The 22,840-nt window shown below is 39.7% G+C and overlaps 1 protein-coding gene across 4 annotated transcripts in view; it reads left to right on the top strand.

Moving 5' to 3' along the window:
- c3h12orf75 (chromosome 3 C12orf75 homolog) overlaps nucleotides 1-21,020 on the top strand; it is a 34,648-nt gene extending 13,628 nt beyond the window's left edge. For 2 of the 4 annotated variants that reach the window (XM_004912908.4, XM_012959870.3), the window contains exons 2-5: nucleotides 13,433-13,457; nucleotides 16,174-16,203; nucleotides 17,246-17,325; nucleotides 19,415-21,020. In XM_004912908.4, the coding sequence (XP_004912965.1) occupies nucleotides 13,433-13,457; nucleotides 16,174-16,203; nucleotides 17,246-17,325; nucleotides 19,415-19,500 (221 nt within the window). In that variant the 3' untranslated portion in view covers nucleotides 19,501-21,020. Of the gene's footprint in view, nucleotides 1-5,478; nucleotides 5,780-7,153; nucleotides 7,203-13,432; nucleotides 13,458-16,173; nucleotides 16,204-17,245; nucleotides 17,326-19,414 lie in introns of those variants that run through there. The other 2 variants (XM_004912907.4, XM_004912906.4) reach the window with 2 other exon arrangements.
- Nucleotides 21,021-22,840: the final 1,820 nt, after the last annotated feature.

A 22,840-nucleotide genomic window follows, 5' to 3' on the forward strand; every position in this document is an offset into this window, starting at 1 on the left:
CCTCCCTGTGAGGTTGAGGTAGAAGTTGCAGTGAGGTGGGGGCTCAGCAGTCTTTTTAGAGCCAACTATGTACAACTAAAAGTTAATGTCTCAGTAGTGCCTCCCTTAGGAGGAGAACCATTTCACATACTGAACTAACTGAAGGAAGTGATCTCTGCATGCTCAAAAACGTGAGTTCAGAGTGGGGAAATTTTCCAAATGCAAAATTTTCGGGTACTGGCCAGACGCTCAGTCCCTACAGAAATGAAATTTACAGTGCCCAGCCGGTACCACTGTGGAATACTCACGGACGTACCCCAAATCTCTTCAGGGTCTCCTCGTAGGAAAGGTAGTAAGAAGGATGAGGCTTGTCAATCCTTCCCCCTCCGGGGAGTTGAGCATTCATGCTGACGAACTTGTCTTCATGAAATTTGCCGCAACTTTTAACGAAGTGCTTAAGGATGGTTCTCCCATACCACCACTCGTGCATCATGTTTCCTACGAACTCTACATCACGGCCGCGTCTCTCGGCGTCACTGTGGAATACTCCCTCAGTGCCAATCTCTGCGCGCCTGATGATTTCTCCATACAACCATTCTTGTACCTTTTTCTCTACCTCGTCAAAAACCCACTCTGGGGCATATGGCATACAAAAACCCCAGAGGTCCATTACACGGGTATTTATCATCCTCTGTACCCTGGACACTGAACGCATCTTTGCTGGGTCTCCCCGTCCGGGCAAAACCCAAAAGGCTTGATTTAGACCTGGCACGGCCCCTTTAAGTGGTACAGTAGGCAATGACAAGACCGGCTCCGCTGGAGGCTGGTCAGGTACTGGTGGTGTAGGCATTGGTGTGGGTGATGGTTTATCTACCCAAATTGTAGTGGTCCCATCAGTGGCCCAATCTGTAGGCTCCTCTGAAGGACTCTCTGTGGGTGGAGAGGAAGGCTTGTTGGCTACAGCCCGTACTCGACCCCTCCCCCTAGCAACAGCCTTACGATCCAGCATTACTGGAGGCTCCTCCCCCGAGCTGGTTCCACGAGGGCTATCCTTAACACCTCCCATGGGTGGAGAAATAGGCTCCTCTTTTATGGCCTTGGCAGAAAGAACACTACGTGCTGGTGAGGATGCTGGTGTGAAAGGCTCCGCCTCCGCGGAGAGATCTGACTGCACAGACAGTTTGCTTATTCCCAAAATCATGGGGCCAGGCAGTGGGCGACCCCTAGGGGGCCTTGTTTCCTGGTATGGGCCAATCCAGCAGCCATAATAACATAAACTGCAGTGGCTCTGAAAATTCTTTGCCTCCTCTATGAGGGTAGTGCCACACCTGCCACAGAATGGTACAGTCACCCTTTCTCCCTCACCATTTAATCTCTCCCCAAATGTACCCACCCATACGTAGCGGGCACTTGCGTCTATCACTGGGGGGTCTCTGAGGGTGAAAGCTTTTGTTTTGTCCTCATCAAGAACCTCCCAGCCATCCCAGCCTTTATCTGCCATTTCTGGGGTAGACGTGGGGTAAAAATTAAGCACAATTAACCTGGCCGCAGCCGCTGGCTCAGGTAATACTGGTACAAATAGAACAACCACCCGCTCCGAAGAGAGCCGCCCCACTATGTGGCTTGGCTGGGCGCGGTGGCAAACAGTGTCCTTATGCTCAGCCGCAGCCGCGGTCTGAGCTGATAAATGCAAAAATTACTATTGCTGGGGTACCCCCGTATGATCCCTCGCAGCCGCGTAGGGCGGAGTAGTACCCAAAATTCGGCACAAATTATTGTATGGCCGGCCGCACTGTAAAGGCCGCCCCACTATGTGGCTTGGCTTGTGCGGTAATTTAACAGTCCCCCTCCTAAGAGAATCTTACCCGCAGCCGCGGTATAAATGGAGAGTGAGGCACTGTTGCTGAGTTGCGCAGCCGCGCTGGTACTCAGTATCGCTTTGTGAAGAGGTAGCCCTTGTCCCTAATGCAGCCGCAAGAGGTCTCTAGGCACAGCAGTGAGGAGCTAGCTTGCACGCGTCCGCTCTCTACAAAGTCTCTTCACAAAATGGCGGCGGTGACGTGCGTCCGGGAGCCGCCCTTGGAGATCTCGCGTCTAGACTATTCTTCACGCGAGACTCCCCCTTCGCGCCAAATACCTCCCGCGTCACTCAGAAAGTGCGCGAAACAGCAGAGGGTGATTGACAGCGCAGGGAAACCAATGGGAAACGGTCTAAGAGCTCCAAAAGAACCGAACCCACGGCCAATTACAATTTAGATTTTTCAATGCAGGCTAGCCTTTTTGCCTGTCAGTGATTTTAGAAGCACAATTTTCACACAGTGTTTTCCAGCCCCACAATTACGTTGGGCGCCAAAATGTAACACTTGTTTGGCTTAATAGGGGTATATTACCAGGCTAGTTGGGCACTTAGAGCATGGGTTACATTCAACCCCCTTTCCCAGGAATGGGCCTCCGCTATATGGGAGCTGTGTCAGGCTAGATGAGGTAGTTGAACTACAACTCACACTGGTGTTGTGCAATATAATAAGTGATTGGACGCCAGGAGCTCTTGCAGTTAACTGAATGATACTTTATTTGGACAAGGCACATATAGAATAGTGCATCAGGGTATATACTCACAGTCACAGCAGTATAGAACTTGGTCACAGAGAACACAGCAGAAGTGACACTCAAGGTAACAGTATAGCCCACTTGGAGGATATGCAGAGTATTAGCTGTATGCCAGGAATGGATGCCCTTTACTGGAACGGATCCCCTCCAGCCAACTATGGTTCAGGGTAAGGAACTGCCTGAATCCTGCGTCTTAACTGTGGTCCCTACAGCAAGGCATACAAAGCCTGGGTTGGACTAAACCCTTACAGTCTCCTTTGATGGGGCTAGTGCTGCCCTTACTAAATAAGCTATCTATGCTCACCACTCCTAGAGGGTGCTATTACATATGACTGACTGTGCTGGCTTTATCTCATTCACGGGGCCCTGTCCCCGACTTACAAATCAGCAGTTCTCTTTACTGGGGCCTAATTGCCTCAGGCTCGATGACATGCAGCCTCAGGACAACATCAGCCAAAGAGGAAGACACTTCCTTGTGCCAGACACTATATAGTCTGCACAAGGGGAGTGGTCAACCTGGGCTAAACCTATAGGGGGTAGCCTAATACTGTAATCTGAGTGTAGAGGGCTCTGCCCTATTACAACACAGATAACATAAAGGTAGGGGATAACACCATAGGGAACTTAACCCTATGGGTCCCTACACTACTAATCCCATAGCCCAGTAAAGCAAAAGTTAACAGATTTTCCGCACCTAGGCCTATGGCTTAACTCTCTGGGGCCACTATATCATAAGAGAAAATGCTTTTACCCCAAAATCCTCCACCACATTTTCACTTTATTTTTGCCAGATGGGTTAAACTGTATAGGATTTGAACACAGCATTTTTTAGTATGCAATCCAAACTTTGCCTACAATATTGCAATTTGGCATAATTACTATTCAACATTTTTAATATAGTACTTTGTATTGGGACAAGAAAAATGCCATATAAAGAGGTTGGTTGGTTAGGCAGGCCATAAGCACTCCCAGGCTCATCTGAACAGACCTGAGCAGACAGGGCTTATTGCTGGCCAAAAGTATGTTGTGTTTTTTTAATACGGCAAGGAAACATAATCATATCCAGTCAGAGCTCTTTTGTTGCAGTGGCAGTAATTATGTATATAAGGTAATTTTTTTCCTTTGAAACCCATGAATTGGCTTAGATCTAACTATGCACTAAATTTAACTATTGTCTACTGTAGCAGCAGGGGTGCTTCTAGCACCAATGCTAGCCCTCTTACCCATACTTTTGTGTTTTAATAGTGCGGGGAATAGGATTGCTAATGCAGACAGCAAAATTAGAACTCTCACCAGTATAACACCAACATTTCCATTGAAAACAAGGTTATCCTGCTCTTAACAGGGGCGGTGTGTATGTATAACTTTATTTATAAAGCGCCACAAGGGTACGCAGCGCTGTACAATCTTACAGAATACAAAATTACACACAGGGAGTGTTATAATAAATAAATACAATAAATATATATATATAAATGCACAGGGAATAAGTGCCATGTGGTATGAGACACAGTAGGAAGGAGGTCCCTGTCCCATAGAGCAGGGGTCCCCAACCAACGGTCCGAGGGCTGTGCTGAACCGGGCCACCTCTTCTCCCAATTAATTGTGATCCCAACTCCCTGATGTGTTACACAGCCATGACAATAGCTATGCGAAGCCCAGGAAGATTTCTACTGATTACGACAAGGACCAAAGTACTTTATTAAGCTGAATGTAATAATAATATTCATAGTAAAGTGCATAATATAAAATTTAACTAGCACTAGTTGCGCCGCACCCCCCATCCCCGGTCCTTGGAAAAATTGTCTTGCTTGAAACCGGTCCGTGGTGCAAAAAAGGTTGGGAACCACTGCCGTAGAGCATACAATCTAAGTGGTTTTCTGATAGCCCTGGCAAAGTGCCACCTGAAGTACTGCAGAAGTGATACTGCTTAGAAAGAAATTTTGATCTATTAAAGGTAATTGGAGGCCTACCCTAAAAGAATGGCGAGGGATCCAATATTGATCACTAATGTATGTGCATCATGCCACAGATTAAACAGATAGGTAATCAGTGATGATTAAAGTACAGTTACAATCTATTTACAATTATTAATGCAATTTGCAAAGGGACAATCTTTATTAGTTGGGTTTTTTTTTGGGGGGGGGGGGCTAAATATTTATTGCTACAGGGCCTAGTGAACTGCTGAGGAGCAAGGCCAGGTCTGCAAGTGCTGAACAACACAAGAGAAACTAGGAATTACACCTTGCCCAGTAACAATGCTCTATAGGGGCACTAACTGCACCAGTAAGAAGCAACTTTAGCAACTCAACCCCTTTTGTAGTTTCCCTGTTGCTAAATGAGACAAATTCAGAGAGATTGCTTAAAACCATTCAAAATAGCAACAATTAAAAGTGTAATAGTTCTTAATCTTGTTAGATATATAAAATGTAGGCTTTTCCGTGTGTTTTTATGACATTTTGGGAAAGAAACCAAAATGCTGGTGGGTTTTTGTTGGGTTTAGTAAGATGATTTTTTGTTTTAACAATGCTATTACCACGTCTTTGAAAAATTGTTTATTTCGAGAAAAATATCTGATAACGACAATAAAATAAAGCAACCAACAGTTCACAGAGAAAATGACATTGGTTTAAAAATAAACATCTGCCGACAGTCCTTAACATGAAACGCGTCATGCAATAACTGCGCCATCTACATAATATTGTAGTTCAGCAACAGCTGGAAAAAAGGGCAGCATTTCATTGCGAATCCAGTAAAGCAACAGGTCGCTCAAAGCGAATGTGCCTGCTTCAGCAAATCAACCTGCGTTACAGACTAGAATATACACTGTTCCATTCTGCCAAAGTCATTCCAGCCGCGTTACAAAGCACATTTTTGTCCCCTCCCCTCTCCTTTAAACTCCCGCTTCTTGAATGGGCACCAATAGGAGTAAGGGAAGGTCTCCGCCTCCTGCTTTGATTGGACAGTGTTTCTGTGATAGTCATGTGGGATGCTAAGCTAATACTGCAGTGCTCTGCTCTACTTATGTAATATGCGCTGCTCTCTCCAGTTACTCTTCTTCTTGCCGCTGTTCCACCCTTGTCTTTAGTCTCATCTTCCGATCTTCCCTGACCAGCAACCTAGCGCTGCTTCTCTGGCACCTTGCGTTCTGCTGGCAGCATGGGCTGCAGTAATTCCTCATCTGCGGGAGGTAAGTAGACTGGCCAGAGGGCTGTTACTGTAGCAAGGTGTCAGGGTACAGCTGGGAGAATGAGGAATTCAAGTCTGCAGAGTCGGCACAGTGTGATCATGTGTAGATATATCCTTGCTCAGCTTTTCCATTCATCCATGTCTAACACTCTGTAGCCTTTAAGCTGCTGTTAAACTACAACTTCTAGAATCTCCCCCAAAACGCATCTTGTAGCTCTCAGGGGTTGCTGGAAGCAGTAAGAACCTGAATTGCAAGCATATGCACAGGATTTAAATTCTAAAAAGAAAACTTCTTCATATATAGAAACCCTGAAAGGGAATTACTTTGCCAGTCCATGTGCCTCATTATATATGGGATCTATCATCTGGAAACTCGTGCATTGCCATTTCCTATAGAGTTCTGTTAAAACAAACAATTGATCATTTTTTATGGATTTGCATTTTCAATGTAATAATTACTTGATTATAAGTAATTATATATATATACAATATATATATTGTATATATCTAATCGCGATTTTGGTAGAAAATACCGGGTGTTTGGCAAAATGAATTATACAACCCTTTTTCTTTGTTTATTATTGATTATAAGTAAGCTATTATAAATCCATATTGGTGGAAAAAAAATTCTTATATTTAAAGTTTTTTGTTTTTTTGTTAGTAAATTTAGACCAGTGGACCACATTGACTGTTACATGGATTGCAGCACAGAAACGCTAAAGTGGGGCTTTTTGCCAATAGCATGCCTGTCAGAGTGCAAAAACAGCTGACATGAAAGGAAACAGTCAGCCTTTTCTCTGTTGGCTGAGATAAAATACTATGGGGCAGACTTACCAAAGTGTGAAATTAGAGTTCACTACAGAAAAACTCACCCACTTTCTATTCATTCCTATGAGATTTTTAAAAGTGTATTTATCAAATGGTAAATAAAGAGTGGGTGAGTTTTTCTGTGGCGAGCTCTGATCTCACACTTTGAGAAATCTGCCCCTAACTGTGACACTTACCTAGAGATGTAGTGTTCCTAATTATGGAAAAAGCACAAAGTACCAGAAAAACCCCAAAATTACGGACAATAGCCTCCATACCTGTACTTGTATGTCTGGTGAAGAGCATGGTATTTGTCTGTATGGACATCCTTAAACCACTGGTAAACAGACCTTGCTAGACTTGGTATTAAACAGTACACAAAACAGAATGCATATTGTAGAAAGGCACGACAATCTGTTTGTAGTAAGATTGGTATGCTAGCAACCACAGGCATGTATTATTCCTGGGAAGGAATGGTGTTGCTTTAATCCCAGTAGCAGAGGAATGATTTTTAATAGATTGTCCTTTTCTTAATCCCTTGCTATTAAACTCATTACATCCATTGCAGGGACAGACAACCTTCAACATGGCAAACTTTATAGAACTACAGTTGCCAGGTACCAACATTAGTTTGTTACTAGATGAATGCTAAGACTGTAGTTCAACATCTGGAGTTGAATAGGAATCTTGTTCCTAGTTTACTATTCTTTAACTGTTACATTGCTGTTCTTGTGCACACTATTGTCCATAATCATACTTTATTAAAATACTGGTTATCCTTTATGTGGGGATGCAGAGAAAATTAATTTACCAAAAGTGGGACTGCAGTAACTTGGACATTCACTGGAATGATGAAAGTAATAGTTTTACATGGTTTACAAAAGGGAGAGGCAGCCTGTAACCCCTGTTAATTTCTTTTGGTTGGGAAATTTCTACAATAGTTCTACAATACCCTGAAGTGCAGCTGTAAACTTTATTGTGTCAAATTTTAACAGCTTTTCATCTATATAATGTTTGAGGTTTACAAACAAAACACACATTTTCTCTTGTCTGGAAGATGCATGAAAAACTCTCTAAAGCAGCCTTGAACATGACATTTGTATTTTAATATCTGTCTAAAACATAGCACATCAGTTCTGCAAAAATGATTTCATTCCTAAGCAATGTGCTTTGATTGGTTCTTATTGTTTTGTGTTCTTACTTGTGTTACCATGTTCCATTCCATTAAATAACTGTGTTTCATTTTAATTCACTACAGTTACAACTACAAATATAGCATAACTACAAATGCAAGGTTGCAATTCTCATACATAGCAATTGACATATTATTAATAATAGCACATAAACACCACCATCTATATCAGTCCTACTCAGAAGTGTTTGGAACCCCAAGATTTGAATGTGGTGATTACGTCTCAGATATCTCCAGAGAGTTATAAGAAGGACAGGTGATGTGTTGGGACCTTACCTTTTTATCCTGTGTAATGTAGTTATGATTGACTTCTACAAGGTGACTGTTACAATCACTAGCTCCTAGTAACCTTTTTACAATCACCGTTTTTACATCAAGTTATACTCGTTGCACTAAATTGTGTTCTATAGGCTAGGACCAATTTGGATGGCATTAAGTGTAAAAGTTGAGCAATTGTGGAAAGTGCTGGAGTACTGACAAAGGGTAGTGACTATTTAATTGTGTGCTAAAGCAAGTTAGCTTTGTCAGTAAAGCTGACTGATTTTTAGAGGTAAAAATATAATTCATGCTGAGAGGTTGACATTAAAAACATTAAAGAGCAGGCACAAACTGGTAAAAGTTGTTTCATATTTATTAGCCATGTCATTATGTCTACTGCACTGCTTAGTAGTGTGATTTATGCTAAGCTTGCCATCTTACCTTATTTCCAGGTAATCCCTGGCCTGTCCATTTGCAATTTTCAAATTTTGCTATACTGGACATGTGTGAGTTTTAGCACTAGGAAAGCAATGCTCTGCTAGTTTTTCTCAGAGCATGTCATGTTTATAGTAAATGATGAAAGCCAATACAGGGGAGCTTGTGTAGGGTTATTGACATGCTTCAAGATTCCTGGCCTTCTGCCACCTAAATGTTGGATAGCTCAGTGAACAGACAACAAAATGACTGATATTGATTTTTAATCATTTCAAGTTGACCCGCAGGTGGACTTGTGGTTCAGGTGATTCAAGGTTGGAAACATTAAGGGGCTGATTTACTAAGACACGAATTCGAATCCGAATTGGAAAAATTCCGAACATTTTGTGACTTTTTCGTATTTTTTGCGATTTTTTCGGCGCCTTTACGACTTTTCGGAAATTATCGCGACTTTTTCGTTACCAATACGATTTGCGCGAAAAAACGCGAGTTTTTCGTAGCCATTACGACTTGTGCGAAAAAACGCGAGTTTTTCGTAGCCATTCCGAAAGTTGCGCAAAATCTGGCGATTTTTTCGTAGCGTTAAAACTTGCGCGAAAAGTCGTGATTTTTTCGTAGAGTTAAAACTTGCGCGAAACGTTGCGCCTTTTAAGTTTTAACGCTACGAAAAAGGCGCGACTTTTCGCGCAAGTTTTAACGCTACGAAAAAATCGCCAGATTTTGCGCAACTTTCGGAATGGCTACGAAAAGCTCGCGTTTTTTCGCAAAAATCGTATTGGTAACGAAAAAGTCGCAATAATTTCCGAAAAAATCGCAAAATACCGATCATTACGAAAAAAACGCAATCGGACGCATTCGGCCCGTTCGTGGGTTAGTAAATGTGCCCCTTAGTGTCATGTTTCTAAGCAATATCTCCTGATCTGCTTTGTGTTATTACCGTAAGGATAGGGCCAGCTGGGACCAATGTTGTGCAGATGAAAGCAACAGGACATGACATTGTTTGGATGTTGGTTGCAGAAGGTTGTTGTGAGTGAAATCTGAAGAATTGGGGAAGATGATAGCAGAAATATTTCTTTTGTGGAGAAATCAAATACAACCAAATTGCAAAAGTTTGTGCACATTTACAAAGGTAGTTGCATCCGTACATGCTCTCTTATACTTTTATAGAGGGTTTATTCCAAAGCACAGAAAACTATTAAAGGAAAAACATACACATAAAATTAGTTAGGCTCACTAAAGGTGGCCATACACGCACCGATATTATCGTACGAAACCTCGTTTCGTACGATAATCGGTGCGTGTATGGCATGTCAGCGAGCCGACCGATATCGCAGGAAGCTGCTGAAATCGGTCGGCTCGCCGATCGGCCAAGTTAGAAAATTTTGATCGGGCGCCATAGAAGGCGCCTGACCAAAATTCTCCCTTCAGAGCTGAATCGGCAGAAGGAGGTAGAAATCCTATTGTTTCTACCTCCTTACCTGCCGATTCAGCCCTGAATGGTGTGTGGCGGATCTGACGATGTTTCGTGCGACCGACGGTCGTACGAAACATCGTGAGATCGCCACGTGTATGGCCAGCTTAAGATAGTAAAATATTGCCCACAGAGCCATTTAGGCTTAAACTGAATTGTCATGTTTGAAGCAATGCTGCTGTAAACTGATGACACCAGACAATTATGCTAATTTGCTGTTTTCTTTAAAGAAATCCCTGATATTTCCAGGGAGCTAGCCTTTTTCATCTGACTGAAATTCCTAGCCTGCCACTGCTTTATTAGTTTAAATAGATTTTCTTAGCTGAGGTTGTTATTGGTATAAAAATACAATTAGTAGTATAGTACTAGTATAAAAATACAAATTTTGCCATTAAGTGGCCATCCTGTGGCACACACATGTGCAGGCTGAATGTCCCAGAGCTCAGGACACTTGCTTAATTTGCACATGCTCATGACCTGGAATCCGGCCTGCATAAAGGGGCCTTATTAAGTGCAAAATTTCACCTAAGACAAACATTTGCGATAACAAAGTTTTGCAACCTCATCGGCAATTTACTAAGATGTGAGTGTGACAGACTTTGGGTTCCTACTTGCACTGATATTCACACTTTTACGCCAGTTTGAAAATATGCCAATATATTGTGAGTACCAATGCATTTTTAGCAATAGGTGTCCCTTTTAGTTGGCCAGTCACTGTCAAATCCACTTCTTTGATTTGGCCACTAAAGTGGTGGGCCAAATCACATGACATGACTGTACAAATATATTGGGAAATAATCCACTGCCTGATCTGCCTGCTAAAATACATGGGAGATTTTGGTGTGGGATCGACAGATTGCATCCGTTGTACTGGTCAAAATAAAATGGGACAGATAGAACAATATGATGTGTAAACTACATGAAAGATTTGCCATCTGATACAACATGCAAAGTCTGATTTCTCGTGAAGTTTAGCACTAAAAATACAGCTGCATTAAAGTAAAGGAAAAGGCATATTCATAGTCCTCAGCTATTTTAGTCAGTATTTTGTGTATACATCTGTCCTCAATAAACAACCTATTCTATAAACTTGCAGAGTATTTATTCTTGGACTTGTCCTTCCCATTCCTCTTAGCATTAGCTCAAGTGCTCCCTACTTAAATGTTTCTCATTTTATAAAGAGACATCACTGGAATGTTCCATCGAGTGAAAGGTGGTGTGTAATTTTTAGTCTAACCACAGTGAAGTAGCCAATTTCACAGGGGCCATCCCAGGGCATACAGAAATAATCAAACCCCCTTCCTCTGGAAAGAAGTACATCATGTACCTAGATATAAGTAGCAGTGAATCATGCAAAAGATCTTGGTGAGCTATGGTTGCTAGGGAGAGACCATTACTGGATTCAGCTCATTAGAAAGTCTTGGATTTTTTTAAGACCTTCATACTGCTTTGCTTGCAAGGTGCTGGCATATGGCATTAATTATCACATCCATTTCACTGCAGTAATGGTTTATTGGAGACCTCTCTATACTTCATTATGGCCTGGCACAGACAATATACCCATTATCAACTGATTGTTTAACACTATCTGGATGTCTGTTGGGCAGATGACACCTCCATTGCATTATGGTCCCCAACTTTGCATAGCTTGCAGAGAATTCTTTGTATGACAGAATTAATTTTAATACAAGCTTATTGTTGGGCAGTGCTGACCTAATCCCATTATGTTTGCAGCATTTTTTGCTGGTGTCACTACAAAAATGTGTTCAATTTAGTTCCAATTTGTCCCACTGATATTTAGGGTCGTGAAACAGTAAGTTTCCCACTATTACACACTTGTATTGGAATCTGTCTCAGTTCATTACATTGCCTTTATTACATGTCATGGGCCAAAAGTTGTGAAATCTAGAACAGCAGGTTTCAGTTAGCATTTGTGTGTTTTACTCAGGGTTGTAAATGTACAGGCAGTAAATGTATTTCAGTGAGAAAAAAAAGTTGGTCAGACACCATCAGATTTTATCTCATCAGGTGAATGAAGATGCAGCATGCTGCGTTCCCTGATAGGCACATTGTGTTGGATAGCAATCCTTTCGAGTAGTTTACACATCAGATTTTTTCATTCTATTTTAGCCCATGCAACTACATCTGACTTGTCTGTCCGACACCATCCTACATAATCTCCTGTGGAGTTTAGCCCAGTTGACCAGTAAATACTACCTACTGATTGGCTGCTATAGGTTACCTGTGCAAGCTTAATTTCTTTTATTACATAACCCTAATACATAATTACATTTTATCTTCAGTGTACTGTCCAATCATGTAAAGCCAGAATTTTTTTGAGAAAAAATACATCTCATCTTTATGAATTAATTTTTTTGTAATGTCTTAAATGTATTCAGTTAATGTTTTAGTACACTAGCCTTCTAGTAGCTCTTCTAGTATTGTAACCCTTCTCTTGCCCCAGGATATGTGTAACTGTCTCCGTTTTACCTTTACAAATTTTGCCACCATCCATCTGCTTCTTTTAACCGGCAATCTACTTAATGGCATATAATTTTGGTTATTGCAAGCTATTGCCCAGCTATGTCTGTAATTCAAAGATCCATAGGATTTATTGTTATTACTTTTTTGTCACTACCATTAAGTTGTCTCTTAAAACAACATTTAAATTTGTTTTTTTTGCCCTGGGAGTCAGTCAATGAGTGTGAATTTGCTTGGTTATCCTTCTTTGTGTTGCAAGAACATGAACCGTATCAAGCAATGGGAGCATGAAACATTGTAAATTTACAGACATATTACTTGAGTGAATCCCCAATATCCTTTGGCACTGCTTTCATATTTATGTGCCTTTTGGGTTTTGTATTGTGGTATTATTGCATAAAGTTTAGCCCCTTCAAATGACTTCCAAAGTGTGTGTATGTGTATATACAGACACTGCACTCTTTCCAGCTCATTAATTGGAGACCAAAAATGCCCCACTGTGACTCTGACTTTTCACAGTATATCATATGACATATATGGCACTGGGATATTAATGTACTGTATCCCTGCCACCAAATGAGAATTATTTAAAATAAACTGGACAAGAGGCAGAGTGCTTAAAGAATTGTTGCTTAGAACTGTGCACCTTAATATGTAGATTTGTGTGTTGTGTCATTTTGTCATCCTTGTATGGAGTATAAAGTCAGCACTGCATGTAGTATTAGTGGTAGGTGGGTGGTGTATTAGTGTCTCCTGGAAAACCCCTATCTTACTCCTAATTCAGAATATGCAAGATGGGGAGTAACAAGGGACACAATGTGAAAGCTGCTTATGGTAGGCATTTAGTACATGGCTTCCTTGCTGTGCTCTGCACTTTGTAATTTTTAATGGCAGTACTTTTCCAGAATTTAAATTATTTTTTATTTATTATGGTAAGGTAGCAAAATGGGGAGAAACAAGCACTGAGTTAAAAATGTTTTTAATACTTGCTAATCTGTCTTGTTTTTCAGGTCCTGAAGGAACATCTAAAGATACGTGAGTACTTGCAATTCCATTATAGCCGCACACTTTACAGATATATAAATGCTACTACCTTTGGGAACTGGATATTTTATTAGTGCCTCAGAGTTTGCAGATTTTGTCATATTTCTTGCTAATGTAACTGCACTGGATTTTGTTGGCAAATCTGTGGCTGTAATGCTGATAAGTGTATTAGAGTTTAACAAATTCAGGAGATGCAGGAGATGAATGCAGGATGAATATTCTGGCACAGTGAGCTAAGCATTAAGCTATGAGCCGAATATTAAAACAAGGACATTATGCAGCTGAGATGCCTAAAAGCTTGTTTTGGAGACCCGTTGCCTCAAGCCTCAATGACAAGTTGGTCTCGCTCCACAAAACATAGCTTTGTCTCCCTGATGACTCTTGCAGTATGAGAGCCTGTGAGACATTCTTCTGATGCGATCTCATTTAACAGTGACTGCTAGATTGTAACCTCATTTATTCTGGGAGTTATCATCCCTTTTGACCTTCCAAATGTGTACCAAGAGCACAAGAGCATGGTAATAATTTACCCAGTTTCTGCTGATATGGAATATAGATTCAGCATTCTCTATTAAATCACTTCATTCTTTATGGGAGTCTGGGAAGTTTCTAAAGGCATTTTTAATGCATTTAGCTAATTTACATCATATGCAGACAGTGGTTAAAAGCTAGCAAATTTCTTTTGTTAAGACACTACCAGAAAACTCAATAGGACCTAAAGAAACATTCTGACCAAACTGTCTCTCATTGGCCAAGTTTTGGGCCACAACTAGATTTATTACTGATTTGCAAAGTAGCAACAAGGAAACTTTGCTAAGGTTCAGAGAAAGATCAATCTGTGGAGAAAGATGATGTTCCAAGCTAAGCACAATTGGTGATAACAGCTTATTCAAAATTGAAACACTGAAAAGGCAAATAGCAGTACTGTACCAGCAACACTAGCTTTAATTCACATGTCATATACAGTAGTAGAGCAGAACACCAGTAATACATTGGGGGGGGTGGGGGTTGGGGCAAGAGCGCCAGTGGATACTTTGTGCCTTCTTTTCTCTTTTGGGTGCACTTCATTCAGCTTAATACTTTTCATTCTACATGTAAATGTTAAATAGATATGCTTTCAAGGTGGACTTACTGAGCAAGTGTTAAATAACTGCAAATGCTGCACAACTTGCTCTGTGTAAAAATATAGGTATTTCAGGTTAAGACCCCCTCACAGTTACAAGCCAGTTAACAAATAATCCTCTGGATTTTTACCAAGCCATTAGGGCTCTGGCACACGGGGGAGATTAGTCGCCCGCGACAAAACTCCCTGTTCGCGGGCGACTAATCTCCCCGAGTTGCCTACCCCTGCCATCCCACCGGCGAACATGTAAGTCGCCGGTGGTATGGCAGACGCGGCGGGGCGATTTCAGGAAATCGCCGAAGATTTGCGCGAAATCGCGCCGCCGCGTCTGCCATCCCGCCGGCAACTTACATGTTAGCCGGTGGGATGGCAGGGGTAGGCAATTCGGGGAGATTAGTCGCCCGCGAACAGGGAGTTTTGTTGCGGGCGACTAATCTCCCCCGTGTGCCAGAGCCCTTAGGAAACATGGCCTTTATTGTTAGGCATCCAACCCATTTTCCAACCTAACTAATGATGTTAGATTGTGATAAGCAGTTACCTGTTCACATCCTGTATTGGTTAGTATTTGTACATAATTTATGTGTTTGAGCTATACACCATACTGTTGTACAGCACTGCAGTTATTAATAAAAGTGTTAATACTTATTACCATTATTTATGTTAAGGAATTTCATAACCTTACTACCCCTAACATATGGAATGGTCTGTATTTTTTATTTTTGTGCACGTGTACAAAAAGATGTTAAGCATGAAAATGTCGTTAAGCATGAAATTAAATATAAATTAATAGCATGTGGTCATAATTATGGGAACATATTTTCATCTACTTTCCTAACTTACTGGCCTTTTTTGGTTTGAAAACCTTAAGTTTAATGAAAATAATGAAAGACAATCAACAGCCTGACAGTTAATTGAAAGCCAAACATTCTAAATGATAGATATAAATAAAATAATAAAAATAGGGCCATACCACCAGCATGTATTCATGCTTTAATGTTTGAGTTGATTTGATTGCCAGTTTTGGTTAGGGTTACAACAACTGGGGCAAGTATAATTACCTTTAGGAACTTAAGCACACAGGTCGACTACTGTGGGTAACTTTCCTGCACTGGATCATAGTTGGATATGATTATATGTTATTAGTTTTCCAGCCAATGCAACAAAACTCAAAATGACTGGAGTGGAAGCTAAATTATTAGGCACCCCCAAGTGCCTAAAATCATTAACTTTGGACCCCAGGCTCAGGGTACTTATTAGAGCACCATGCCATGCCATTTTCTTGTCCAGTAATCCCATGTGTCAGTTCATCAAACACTTTTCTAACTGTCAGGAATGTGTTAATATCAAACTGCCCATAGAGTTTAACAGTACACATAGTACAAATCCTGGACTGTGTGCCTCCCTGATTTTAGATAACTGTATTTGTTAGGGAGGTGTAGTTAATTTCATGAAATTCTCCATAAACCTTGTTTTGCATAACCAGCAGCTTTCCTTGCCCATTGAAAAGTTTTTAAGTAGTTTCATGGTAGCCCAGTATTTCTGCATTACAGTGTCCCCTTTCATTTTATTTTCTGTTCTGTTTAGAGCTGAGGAATCTGAAGATGACAAACGGAGGTAATTAATTTTGCATGAAATCTTCATTGGGAACTTAATAAATTAACTAAAGCTTTGATGCAGTAAACAAATTAAATCACGAATGGTCATTAAGTCTTATAGTACACATGGAGTTTTGATGCTATAATCATGGTGGTGTACTATACTTTTATGATTTGATGTAAACAGCCATTAAAAACTGGCTGCCACCTAGCTGTGAGCTACAAATCGAGGCAGTCATTGTTTAGCTGACGTTGTTGAGTTTTAGATTACAACTCAAGAGATGTTTGACACCTCCAGCCTATGACATGTATTTATGCTCCTGCAAGAGACAACTCTTCCAGTCCTGTAGTCCTCTACTGTTGATGCTCTCTTCTGTTCATAATTTCAGTTGATTATTATCATTTGAGTTATAAAAGAATATACAAGGAAAAGAAGAGCATGTGATTGCATCAAGTTGAGTTGAACACAAAAGGACTCATTCACAAATGTAACAACAATTGTGCTAAAATGTATTGACTCCATTCATAGGGTACTAGCTTCCAAACATGCCCTTTATAGCTTCCTTGTAATAGAGCTCAGCACCAGTGCATCTGTTATGCCCGCTCTTGTGAATTGAGCACACGTGCACCCATTGACCATGGAAAACACAGGAGCTTTCACCACTTGTGGCTGTAATTCCAGGATTCCCTCACAGTGAGCTGTGTCAATAGGTTGCTATGGAAGTGATGCCAATCACACTATATTCACATTTTAGCCTCAACTAGCACCTGATTTAATCAAAACAGTGATCAAGCACAGTTGCGTTTGTTTTGATGCATAAGGTGCAATTGTGTCAGACCCACTGCCCTGCTCAGCCGCAATAATGCTAGAATTGTGAGGGGGAAGGGGGAAGTCTGCATTGTGGTTAAAACACATGGGGACGCATCCCAAACTGTACTTTGCACACTTGACCCGTTGAGTAGCTGTAGATCTATTTACATTTGGCATATAAAATCCTGGGAGGCATAGCTAAACAGTAATGTAAGTTTGTAAGAGCTTAAGTTTAGTGTCTTTCTTTCAGGAACTACGGGGGGGTGTACGTAGGCATACCAGCTGATGCAGTGTCTGCTGCCTGTAGCAGCTCTAAAGATGGACGAAAAGGTATTGTCTTCCTCTCATGGCATGGCCTTTACTGCATATGTCTCTCTGTCCTTGAATTTACCTCTTCACATTGGTACAGGCAAGTACTGTATTGAACCTGGTAAAAACTATAAAATGTGTAAGAAAAGGATTACAATAAATAAATTCTTTTGTTTTTTAAAAAATTCATAACATTTAACAAAGAGCCTGGAAAATAAAAGCTCTATCTAATAAAGAGCCATTGAAGGACAGAGAGAAAGAAAACCCCACAGATGAATCAAACATTTATTGGTACAGGGTATATGCTATAATTTTATAACTGCAAAAAGACTCTATGCCTATTCTGGTCAACCCCCCATTTTCCTTTTGTCATGTAAAACATACTTTAAACATAAAAGTTCTATGCTGAGATGCATGTATAAAGGAAAAATATGCTTAATAAGACTCAAATACAATGTACTGTGCTCAGAAGTTAGAAGTCCCCATTATTGTGAATAACATGTCAGACAACATTCTTATAAAATGCAGCATGCAAAAATAAATGATTCCCTTCTGCTGGTATGAAGGCACAGTTTCGCCCCCAAGTTGGACCTGAGGCACATCACATGCTGCTACTGCCTACCTTTCATTCTAGCCCTGCTCTGATGATTGATAACCTGCTGCCTGACATTGGGGATAAGGCTACACTGCCCTCTAGTGATGTAAAACAGGGAAAAAAAGCACAACATACTCTCCTACTATCCCCACAAGAAAAATTAGGGGGCCCATTTACTTATGTTGTATTTTATTTGTTTTCACAAATCAGATATTTTATCTCTAAAAGTGTATTTTACCAGTTACACAAAAGCAAAACAATTTGTAATTTTATCAAGTGTAAAAACCACAAATACAAAACTCTGCCATCTAAAAGCTGTTGAGATCATGTAAAAGTCAATGAGAAGTGTCCTAGGCATGTTGTAACGATCTTTCTATTTGACTGGTGGTTTTCGAGGTTTTTGTGTTTTATTTTGTTTGTAGACATTGGTGCTTTTTCAAAAAAGAGTTGTGGTAGAATAAACCCCTAAAATTTACACAGATTTAGCTAAATCTGTCCCCTAGTCTTCTAAATAAATTTAAATGAATATACATTTTTGGTTAAATGTCTGGTTAACAGGTTTTTTCTATACTTACATACATAAACATATTATTGCAAGTACAATGGCTGTGCTGAAATATTATTCTGGTTTAAAGTAAAACTATTTCTTTTGTAAAAGAATGCTGGATGCCTAAAGGAAAATGAATGATGCCATTATTTGGTTATCTAGTTATGAGCTTTGTCCCTGACAAAAAAATTGAATCTCTGAAGAGGCCGGAGATAACAAAGCACAAAAGCCACTGGGACAGGGAGTGTTGTTGTAAAACAAGTGAATCCACCTTGCTCCACCTTCCAGTGTAAAATAATTGTACTGAAATCAAAGCAATTTCATGCTTAGTATTATAGTAACCCTATTGGCTGTATATTTAATTTTAATATGATGAATTTTGATTGGAGATATGTGGATGTCTTCATATCTAGTCATGCTGTCATCTTTACTTTATTGCACTGCTTCATTATTTATTACATTATAGCTATAGGATCTGTTATCCAGAATGCTCAGGACCTGGGGCTTTCCGTAATTTGGATCTCCATACCTTAAGTCTGCTAAAAAATAATTAAAACATCATTTAAACCCAATAGGATTGTTGAGCCTCCAAAAAATTATATCTTAGTTGGGATCAAGTACAAGGTACTGTTTTATTATTATAGAGAAAAGGAAATCATTTTTAAAAATTAGAATTATTTACTTATAATGGAATCTATGGGAGATGACCTTTCCGTAATTCGGAACTTTCTGGATAATGGGTTTCTGGATAAGGGATCCTATACCTGTATATTAAAAAAAAAAAAAAAAAACATTCCATGTTAATAATAGCCCCAGACATCAGCACATGGAATTTGTTTTTTTTTTTTGCCTCCATTACTTGTTTCCAGTGAAATGAAGGGTGTTTTTGATCAATCCAACTTTTATGTTACGTATGTTTGCTCATTTTTTTTTTTTTGACTAATGATCTGTCTGTACTGTATTTCCAGTTTTATACACATCATACGGACAGAGAACAGAATCAGCCAATCAGAGCCCGCGTGTCTCCTCTTGCATGGCTCAACCTGCATCTTAGTTAGGACTTTTTTTTTTTAATAACAAGTTCATACTACGGGTAAATGTGTCAAACCACTTCTGATTGGTAGAATCCCCTACTGACTGTGCAGCTCTCCTGGGATCGCCGGCTGACTCTTTAAGTCTGCTTCTGAAGACTAAGTAGATGGGCAAGAATATGTCACAGAAAAAGGAATCACAGGTGTATCTCTAACCTTGAGTAGGTATTGATGATTTAAATGAGGAAGCTTAGCTACGGAATTAACTTTGGTTTACCAAGAAAACATGTAAGGTTTCATGAAAATCCATAATTGCAGTAAGCAAAATCCTATTTTGAGCAAAATTGCCATGTTTTTTTCATTCACAATGCAGTCATTTTACCCAGTATTTCTGCATCATTGCAGTTGCAAAGGATTGCAATTGCATCTAGTTTGACAAAATTACTGTATCTGCATGTGTGTTTTCATGTCAAATCGGACATAATTGCAGGGAAGTCCCTCTGGCGTCATTTCCAATGTTCGATGCGCAAATGATGTGTGCTCCTGATTCTTTAGCCGCAAGTGCGACACAGCCCACTTTTTAAAGTGCCTTTACTGAGCACAGGGAAAAAGCAAAGACTGCAGCTGTGGACGTAAATTAATTCTGTATGGTTTTCATCACCTATTACACAGTTTAATGTCTTCTTAACAACACTATGAAACCAAGCTATAGTTTAGCAAGCCTATTAAAAACAAAACACAACATTGATAATGACTTTCCTTCTTTGCATACAGCAGTATCTTTGTGAGTGCTGCACTGTTAAACATGTATGTTAATACATTAATTAGTTTAGTAGCAGTAGTTTTCTCCTGCAGATAACTTGTTTCATGGTTATGAGCAGAGGTGTGAGATAGCTACAGGTGTACGACAACTTAAAAAAGTGCATGTGTTAGCCATAGTTTAGAAAAAGATGCAAAATGATTTTTAGTGGTAACATAATATTGTGTATTGGCTAATATTTGTAATAATGCAAAAAGAGGACACCTTTTCAGCAGGCATTTTCATGATACACCATGAAAATGTCTGATGAAATGTTCAATACACCAGGGTATTTTCTCTTGTTTACTAAAAATTGTAAGTATGCTGTTGCAAAAGTTCTTTTACTATACATTCTCTGTGAAAATGTTACCAGTGTATTTTTCCCATACAATTGTAGTGGGAGATGATGCAAAAATGGCTTCTCTGTCTTTATGGTAGACAGGTAGTTTGCCAGCCTTAACCTGGAGAATTTTTTCTTGGTGTAAATTCACTCTTGTGCGCTAGGTACATTTAGATTTTTGGCAAAATTACTCCAAATTATATCCTTCGTGCTTTAGTAAATATGCCCCTTTGTGATGCTAAAAAAAATAGGGTACAGTTGTCCTAAAATATTTACTTTTTATGATTGGACAACAATGATGTTTTGGGGAGGGGTTTTTAGAAGAGAGAATTCACAGCTATTGGTGCCTTTAGGGTAATAGGAATGATTTCATAGTGTTTTCCTCCTGGGCGCTAAACTAAGGATTTAAGGAGATTCAAGGAGATCAGGTGACTAGTCCAGCATCATAGGGAGGTGCCACAGGAGTTTGAACAAGGGGTCTTTCCTTGAGATCCAGCAGGCAAATCATTTAAAACCTCTAGGCCACCTCAATCAGCCTACCACAAAAGGTTTCAAAGAAAACACACATATATATTATATGGAGATTTCTATAATGGAAAGCTCATGGAAATTTCACTTTTCATTTAATAAATATTGGGCTTAAAATACAGTTTAAAGCTCAGAAATATATAGCACCCACAGGCTGAACATCAATTAAAAGGTTGGGGGTTTAGGCTATAGGGTGCCAACTGAGGTGGCTAAGAAATATAGAGATATGGACATGGTCAATAAAAGGCCTTTTCATATATGGGCATTTTTTTATTTTTTTTTATAATTATAGTACATTCTGGAGAAATCCAGTGGTTCTGATTAAAGGAGACATTTTATATAAAGTTCATATTCAGTTATAATATTCATCCTCCCTCAAAATGTGAAATGATGCAGAAAGAAAGATGTTTTGAAAGTATTTTACCTCCTAAAACTGCCATTATATGAGAGCTGCATACACAAGCTCTCCAGTCTGAAGTCAGAGCCAAATGAGACATCCTTCAGTCTCCCGCAGGAACTAGTCACAGCACTGACTGACAGGCTTTACTCAGCAGCAGCAGGGAAAACCCCTCCCTCCTTCTGTGTCTCTCTGCTTGTGCTGCTGCCTGGGGAGGGGGGGGGGAGAGACTGCCTGTGACAACCCTAAGCCCCGCCCACTCTATGAATATTCACTTCACTTTACTTTAAGTAGGTGAGGGTGTCATAGAAGTCTATGAGGGCCAGCATCTCTGAGCCGATATACTGAAGAGTCTAAACCGGAAGCTGGCATAAGGTCTGGGTAGAGCACAGTTTTCAAGCAGTTATGGACATATTTGAACCCAAAGGTATTAAAATAAAAGCACTTCCTTCTATTTTACATTATTTTACATTGCTTAGTGCATTGTAAAAATTTATGTATGTATGTATATCTTTATTTATAAAGCGCTACTTATGTACGCAGCGCTGTACAGTAGAATTCATTAATACAAACAGGGTGTTAATAAGATAATAGATAAATACAAAGAATAATAATAAATACAGATAAATACAGCAGCAATAAGTTAAGAGTCGAGGACACAAGAGGAAGGAGGTCCCTGCCCCGTAGAGCTTACAATCTATATAATCTATTTATGGTATATATCCCCTTTAAGATGTGCAATATCAGTCACATTTAAGTGCAGCTTCATAAAGTTGTTTGTTGCGGGGAATCATTTTAGCTGTTTCTGGTGCAAGAAAGTTTCATTTAACTAAATTAGCTAGAGATAACTTTAAAACCCAATCTTGTGCAGCTTTAAGTTGCCCCTTCTCGGCTGAAAAAGTCTTGCTACTGTGAACAATACTATAAGGCCATATATTTTTTTTTACTATTTGTCTTTCATAATACAATGAGCCTTTGCACCATGATGGGTTAGTGTAGGTTGCTTTTTATTCCTGCCTGAACTATCCTTAAATGCACTTAAAAATGTGACTGCATTATTACTATCAAGTGCACTGATTTATATATATATATATTTATATATGTTGTGCCAAAGGTTAGATTGTGATTAAAATGAGTGTATACTAGTGTATTTTGTAATCTTTCCTGTTTAGACTGACTAATTTTATATTTATTATGTATGAGTAGCAGCTGGTTTTTCACAGTGCAATGCAGCTGTTGGAAAATGTAATGTCATTTGTTTTACAGGCACCTGTATAAGCAAATCCAAAAGCTAAAATG

The sequence above is a fragment of the Xenopus tropicalis genome, chromosome 3 (genome assembly GCF_000004195.4).
Source record: "Xenopus tropicalis strain Nigerian chromosome 3, UCB_Xtro_10.0, whole genome shotgun sequence".
NCBI classification, from domain to species: domain Eukaryota; kingdom Metazoa; phylum Chordata; class Amphibia; order Anura; family Pipidae; genus Xenopus; species Xenopus tropicalis.